The 7,937-nt window shown below is 33.0% G+C and overlaps 1 protein-coding gene across 1 annotated transcript; it reads right to left on the bottom strand.

Moving 5' to 3' along the window:
- Positions 1-3,599: 3,599 nt before the first annotated feature.
- LOC109338618 lies at positions 3,600-6,583 on the bottom strand. The gene is made up of 6 exons (XM_019575893.1): positions 6,569-6,583; positions 5,853-6,017; positions 5,502-5,542; positions 5,083-5,235; positions 4,855-4,985; positions 3,600-3,908 (listed from the first exon to the last, which is right to left on the bottom strand). The coding sequence occupies exons 1-5, from the start codon at positions 6,581-6,583 to the stop codon at positions 4,916-4,918; spliced, it is 444 nt and encodes a 147-aa protein (XP_019431438.1). The 3' UTR covers positions 3,600-3,908; positions 4,855-4,915.
- Positions 6,584-7,937: the final 1,354 nt, after the last annotated feature.

The following is a 7,937-nucleotide window of genomic DNA, read 5'->3' as shown; positions in this document are numbered from 1 at the left end:
CAACATTCCCTTATGACCCGCATGAGGAGAGCTTGATGGTCATACCAAAATTTGATAATCGGGAGAAACGGAAAGCACCTCAAACAAAGGTAAAAACGCTCCATCAACCCTCGGGAATGAGTTCATGGGATCCTGCGTGATGCGCAAGGATCAACCATCAAGCTAATGACGTTAAACGAGCACTTTGTGGGAGGCAACCCAAGTTGGAGGTAGATTTTTCTTTAATTCATTAATTTTAGTGTTTTAGTGTCGGCTTTAGTGCCTTCCTGAATTTGGAGCCTTTGTAAGGGGGTGTATATAGTGTCGGCCACAATAAAAATCATAAACTCTAAAAAATAAAAAAAAATAAAAAAAATTACATGGAAAACTGCTAACACAACAATGTCTATTAGATGCCTTATTCAAATAGGATATTTACACCTAGTCCATCTAGGACATATAGGCCATTTGGGACCTTTTTCTCTTCTTTTGCAGGTACTTCTACTACACCCAATGAAGTCAACACTTATAATTGGCACATGAGTTAAGGACAATTCCTACCTAACTCGTGAGTTTTCTTTTTCTTTCTCTTATTGTTTAGATTTTTACATTGGGGATAATGTAAATTTCTAAACTTGAAGGGGTTTTGCATTTATATAGTTCATTCATGTCATGCATGCCATATAGATTTTAACTTTTTTAGGTTGAATATTCATATTATCATGCATTTCGCATATGTTTCCTATCTCATTTATTCTCTGCTTCGTTTTATGTGTTGTCTGTCTGCTCTTTAAATGAAGAAGTATGTATGAATAATGATTGTCGATCTGTGACCCCCATTGAAGAAAAAACTTTTGATAAAATAATAACATGAAAGACATTAGATTTGACAATTGTGAATTAATTTTGGTTAAATAAAGGTCTTTGTTTCATAACTTCTGTTGAATGTAACAAATGTGAGAAACTTGAGCCAAACATAATAAGAGTTCTGATTTGAATTGACAATGACATAAAACTCTTTTCTTTCATGAGTGCATAATTTTCTATAATTGTATATTCTAGAACTTGATTTGTGACCGTTTCAATATTGAAGTCTGTCTGTATGCATTAAAATGATATAGGCAATTAAGACTTTTTCTTTTGACCTTCAACCGCTTACTATAAACATTAAAAACTCATTAGTTGCTCACTTTTGAGCCTGAAATTTAATTATTTTTCATAGCAACTCAAATGAGGGTTTGAGGTAATTTATGATGTTTGGTTGAAGCAATGAGAAATGTGAAAATATTATGTGTGATGAAAGAATCCATAAAAAGGTGAAGAAGAAAATAAATAAATAAATTTCATCCATTCTCTTTTAGAAAATCTAAAAAAAAAACGAAGTACAAAGTATATTAAAAGAGAATGCACTAGAAAAAAAGTGTGTTGTAAGGAAAAATGTTGATTGAAAAAAGATCATATGATAAAGTAAGACCTATTAAGAGAACCTCAATACTTCAATCAGATGTCTAAAATGTTTAAGTATTTTAGCAAACATTTGTAAGCCTTTTGAATTACCCTTTCTGTGACTATCTCACCTTAAATCATTCACTTTTGCCCCATTACAACCATTTAAAGACCTCTTGATTTTTGTATACATTCAAATATAGTCAGATGGGATCTGGTCTATAATCAAGCTTATGGTAATTTACTTTCATAAAAAAATTTGAGCACAACACTATGACATTTAAACACATGAGAGTGATGAGAGAAGAGTGACCCTAATTCATGCAGTTATTATGACTCAAAGACTTATCTTGAATTAAAATTGTTTATGAGTCTTCATGTCTAGATTGTTTCAAAACTAATATGAGATTGCTTGTTATTTTGGGGCATGGTTTCTATATCATCATTCATACATAATTGTGAAAGTTAGACATAATACTTGCTTGAGGACAAGCAAAAGATAAACTTGAGGGGATTTGATGAGTGTGAAATTATCCTACATTTGCATTGCATTTAACTTGAATGTTAGAACATAATTAGGACTTTATGATTGTTTTTAGCTTTTATTTCTCTTTGTTTGGGTTGAGCAGGTGTTTTTGGCTATGTTGTGCAGTTCAGATGTATTAAAGCCAAAAGGAGTAGAGATTGAGTGCAAGAAGATGAAATTTAGTGTGAAGGCTATGCGAAGACCAACTGAAGGGCCAAAAGAAGTCGTAGATGTTATATTATATTCCTATTTTTTAGATTTGTTTTGTTAGGCTTAGCCCAATATTTTGTAATTAGGATAAATGAAGGATCTCCCTCAAGGATGAAGAACACTTTACACTTTACATTATAATTCTCTAATTTATAATTTTGTATTATCTTCTCCATTATGAGTGTGTAATTCCTTCGTTTCTAGGATTGGGGCTATGCCCCTTTTACATTCAATAAACACTTGTTCTTACTTCTATTTCCTTGAGTGTTGTGATTTGAATCATTAAACTGAGTTTTATTTATGTGAGTTATCTGGCCAACAAACTACACCTCTTAGATACATTGGGGAATGACCGAGAAGTGAACCCAACTATCTGATCATTCAGTTATTCAAACTAGAATCCTAATTCACGAGAGAAGTCTTAGGATTCTCGGGGGTTTCTAGAATTCACCTTGGGTTTCTACGAAGCGATTGGATAGTTAGATCCAAGTAAAGGATTTTATCAATAACCGTACCACGAGAGTATATGTGACTTCAATTGAGTACACGTGTCGGAGCTCGAGAGAGGATGACACATATCAAAGAACAATTCACCATCACAACTTAAAGTTCATGAAAATGAGCAAACCAAGGATTTGCGAGTGTAAAGGCGGTAACCCTTATCCTAGGAACTCTCCCTAAATTAGATTTCAATCCTTTATAATATTTTTATAATTATTCTTATTAATTTCTCAATCGTTCTAAAATCACTTTTAATTCCTATTTGAGTTAAAGATAAATTAATTGTTATAATTAAAAGAGTTTTTCAGTCCTCGTTGATCAATAGTTTATTACTTGACGATATAATCATGCACTTGCGATTTGCCCTATCAATTTGTTGAAGTCATCAACTATAGTAAGGAAATATTTGTCTCCATGTATGGTAGAGACATTCAAAGGTCCCCAAATGTCCATATGGACAAGTTCAAAGGGATTTGAAGTGTACGCATTGCTTTTAGTATAGGGTAATTTGGCTTGCTTGCCTAAATGCCAGAAATCACATACCTTATTAGGATTAAACTTCATATAAGGAAAACACTTGCAAATATTGTCAAGAATGTTATTTGCACTACAACAAATTTTGTATTTAGTGGAGGTTTGTTATGCGATTAGTGGAAGTTTTTAACCTCCACAGTTATGACCACAAGAAGCGTTTTGTCTATACATTTATAGCAATTTATTTATGGAGGTTTTTAACCTCCACTGTTTGTGGAGGTTTTTAAACTCCACTATTTGTTGATGTTTTTAATGATTTATGAAAACATTTCACTTTTGGCATGTCTTTATTCAAGTGGAAAAAAAATAGTAAATGAGATAAAAACAATTAGATAATAATATGACATGATAAGTAACTTCATAAAGGAAAGGAAATAACAATAGCATTAACTATATAAAACAATTAGTAACTATATAGTGTATTCAAGAAAGAGAGAAATTTTCTAAACTATATCATCAATTACATGGTTTGTTGTCAATTGCACATATTCATCATTTAAAGTACAAAATTGGTCAAGGTTTTGCTCATGGTATGATTCATTTTCATATGCATCATGTTCTTCTTCTTCTCCCATATCATATAAGTCTCTTGGTTTTAGGTGCATAGCGACACTCCATCCTTTATTGACCACATCATCTACATAATACCATATGTGCTTGAGATGCTTCTATGTAAGGTTCATGTTCTTCACGATCAGCATTATGAATTAATCTATCAAAGTTAACACAATCTTCCTAACATGAGAAAATGAAGTGTAATATGATACTACAAGTAAAATCTTATTATAGATATAAAAATCGAGGGTCATATGATACTACAAGTAACTACATTTACGATTTTAGTCAATCAAATTGAATTTGTGATAGGATATGGATGGTAATCACTTTAAGTCTCTAACTATTGTGGGTCCAAAAATTTGAACAACCAAAACTTTCTATATTTGTTTGACATTTTTTCAAATGCTTGATTGATATTCAACTACAACGATTTTGATAGGGAAATTTTTTCTTACCTTGACCAACAAAAAAACTGGTGAGTAACCATTTTTATTGTAAAGTTTGCATTTTGGTCAAAAGCTAAATTTAGATAAGTTGAACTGCAGAAACACAACCAAAAACATTCCTTAGATCTCCTGCAATAATAACCTAAGCTTTGATATAATATAAGCTCTAAAAAAACCAAAAGCTCCAGCATTAGTTACCTTACATCCACTTGGTTTATAAAATTGCAAAAACAAGAAAATGCTATATAACCTTATCTTATCTTATCATATCAATAAACTTGTTCAGATCTAGTAAGCATAAAGAGCTTAAGCAAGAACGTATAAGCTTAAAATGATAAATCCATGCCACACATAGAAACAAAAAGTTCTTTTTGAGAGAGAAAGAAGTGATTCCTACAGAGCCAATCATCTTTGTAAAAATGTGTTAGAGGTGAACAACACAAATAATTAAGATAAGCACATAGGTAGATAGATACAATTGTCAAAATTAACAGTAGTCCAAAAGAAAAGAGCAATAAACCCAGGCTACTAACAATAAACATAGGCCAAATAATTAAGATACATAGGTACACACGGTTATTGAGAGTATAAACATAATAGTTACTACCAATGAATAAACAGTAGATCTTGAATGTAGTGATAGTCATGGAATACCTCATCAGCGTATCCAAATCGATTTTTCACAGCACGAAGCATGCGATAAGAAGAGCACTTTTCACCCTGAGCATGAATATGAGCAATTAGAATGAGTTTCAGCAAGAGCTTGAAAATGCTCCAACTCTTTTCTGTCTAAAAGAAATATAGCATATTAGATACTAGAACAAAACTGAACTAACTTTTGCAAAGCTGAAACTTTGAAAATTGTGCAAGTGAAATGCTTACATATATTTGTGCTTCTTGAAACTCAAAAACTTATTTTTCATCAAATCAAACAAGTCCAGATTATCATCACTTTCAACCATATTCCCTACATAAAGGCCTTTGTTTTCTCCACTGAGTTTGTGACAATTACTTGAATCCTCTGGTTGTTGCTCCCTACAGTTAATGAAGACACTTATTATGCGGTGAAGTTGTAGTAAAAGGATATTCACAGGGGAGTGCCCAAATATACACATTTATTCACCATCAAGCAAAGAATTCATCTCATATAGTTTTCTGTATAACGAATTAGTTACAACTACAAGTGAGACCTAACAAAAAAACTTAATTATGCAAAATTGACCTCAAAATTTCAACAAAAGTTACATATAAACTTCAGTTCATGTTATGACAAAGTCCAATTTACTCGAAAGAAGGAGTACCTGCACGACCACCATAAGTTTTTGTCCAGTTCATCTAAAAACTACAAGATTCAAAACCCAATAATTATGAAGAAAGCAATGTTTGATTAACAACAACAGTGTAAAACACTCACAACTTTTGGCTCCTTGTCCTGGAGGAAACAGCAGAGGTGGTGGTTGGACCAAAAAATCACATTTTTTTACCCCATCAGCAAAAAGCAGTAAAACAATAAATCAAAATTCGTAAACGATGGGAAGGAACCATACTCCTAAAATAATTAACACAAACCCTCAAGAGATTCGAAAACCCTAAATTTGGAAACGTGTACAAATAATACTACAAAAGCAAATGAAATGGAAGAACACAGAAACCTGGAATCTGGGATTTGTTGTGTGGAAGAGAGTGAAAAGGAAAAATAGAGGAACCTGAGTTTGCTGTGTGGAAGAGAATGAAATGGAAGAATGGAAAATAATTTGAGAGAATGAAGGGTTTAGGTTTTGTAATGGGAAATTATGAGTGGAGGTTGAAAACCTCAACTAACTACATAAAAACTTCCACTATTTATTTAGTTAATGGTTTGGTATTTGATTTATTTGTGGAGGTTTCAATAACCTGTTTCAATAACCTCCACAAAATATAAAATTTAGTGTAGTGTTGAAGGATGTCTTAATCAAAACTGCCAGAGATCAAAACAAGATAAAGTTGTCTCTTGTAAAGCAGTAATAGTATGTAGTGTATCCTTAGACTGAGGATGCTTGGTTAATATGTGAAGATTGTTCTACATTTCAGCATGTCCAATCATCCTCAGGGTAGTCATATCCTAGATGAGACAAGAAATCTTATAAAAAATAAGCTTGCATCTAAGGGAGAAGGCAAGCTTGTGAACATAAACTAAGTTGTATTTAAGTTCAGGGATATACAAAACATCATATAGAGTAAGATGATAAAAAAATCACAATTCCTAAGTGTTCTGCCTTAATAGTGACATTGTTAGGAAGTTTGATAGAAATAGGTTTGATAAGTTGTTAGTAACATAATCTATAGCTCCACTATCTAAGAATCCAAGTTTGATTAGAAGAAGTATTACCTGATATGTAGCCATCGTCTGCATTATTAGGCTCATGGCTAATCTGATTGGTCATATGGTCATGGTTGATGCTCAATTGAGCATGTTCTTTGTGATTTGTCCCTACTGAAGTTTCTATATGTTCAATATTGTCTTGATTAATCTTGTGTTCCCGATCCACCAATTGTAAGTTTTTGACTACATTGTTCCTTTTAATTTGAACTTGAAGTTTGGAGGAAATCCATGCTTGAAGTAACAAATCTCTGTGATATGATCTTCTTTGCCACAAAAGGTGCATAATTTGCTGTTGTTAGGAGGTCCATAGCTTCTTGCACTGGTTCCTACATTTGTTTGGAATCTCCTACCACCTCCTATGTTATTGAAGTTAGGCCCAACTCTCATATTGTTTTTGTTGAATTGAGGCTTCCATGTTTGGGTAGTGTTGATATTGTTCAGTGTGGTTTTGTGTTGATCATTCTTGGCTCCTTCTTGTTGTCTTTCTTGCTGGATTACTAAGGAAAAGACCTTGCTAACGAGAGGCAATGGTTCCATCAAAAGAATCTGAGTCTTGATTGTGTTATATTGATCATTGAGTTCTTTCAGTACACATATGACATACTCAGAGCCTCTATAATTCTTGATAATCTTCACAAAATCACAGGTAAATTTGTTTGTGTAGATGCAAGTAGGCATAGGTCTTAAAGAATCATGTTTTCCCATAGAATCATGACATCAGTGAAATAGGTGGAAACATCCCTCTCCCCTTGTTTAATAGAGTGCAGTTCTTGAAGTAAATCAGAAGTTTTAAAATAATCACCTTTCAAAAATCTTTCCTTGAGGTCAAGTTAGAGTTCTTATGAGTTGTCTATGTACACTATGATTTGTGCTATTTGTGTGCTTAAGGACCTTGGGATCCATGACATCACCATAGCATTGCATCTCTCTTAGGCATCAAATATATCATTTGTTTCTTGTGAAGTCTTTATTATCCCATTGACAAACTTAAACTTGTTCTTTCATGAGAGTGTTCTCCTCATTGCTCTACTCCAACTATGATAATTCGTACCATTCAGTGGTGGTGACACCAATATTGCTCCCGGACTTTCTCCTAGATGAAGATAATAAGGGCTTCTTGTATTTTGTGATGTATCAACACCTTGTTGTGAGTATTGTGTTTGGTTTGATTCTTCCTCCATTTTGTTGATTGAAGCAGGGAATAGAATTTAGTGTTGCACTTGTTTGAAGATCAAGAATGATGGTGCAACGTAGCTCTCAATTTGAGAGTTCTGATATCATATTGTATTCAGAATAGAAGATAAATGTAACATCCCTCACCAACACTCAAACACTCCAACAAACCCATCCTCTTCGCTCTTCCTTCCTTGCGTCG

The sequence above is a fragment of the Lupinus angustifolius genome, unplaced genomic scaffold, assembly GCF_001865875.1.
Source record: "Lupinus angustifolius cultivar Tanjil unplaced genomic scaffold, LupAngTanjil_v1.0 Scaffold_32_33, whole genome shotgun sequence".
Lineage (NCBI taxonomy): Eukaryota > Viridiplantae > Streptophyta > Magnoliopsida > Fabales > Fabaceae > Lupinus > Lupinus angustifolius.
Note: the sequence above shows the minus strand (reverse complement) of the source record. Positions and strands in the feature narration are given on the sequence as shown.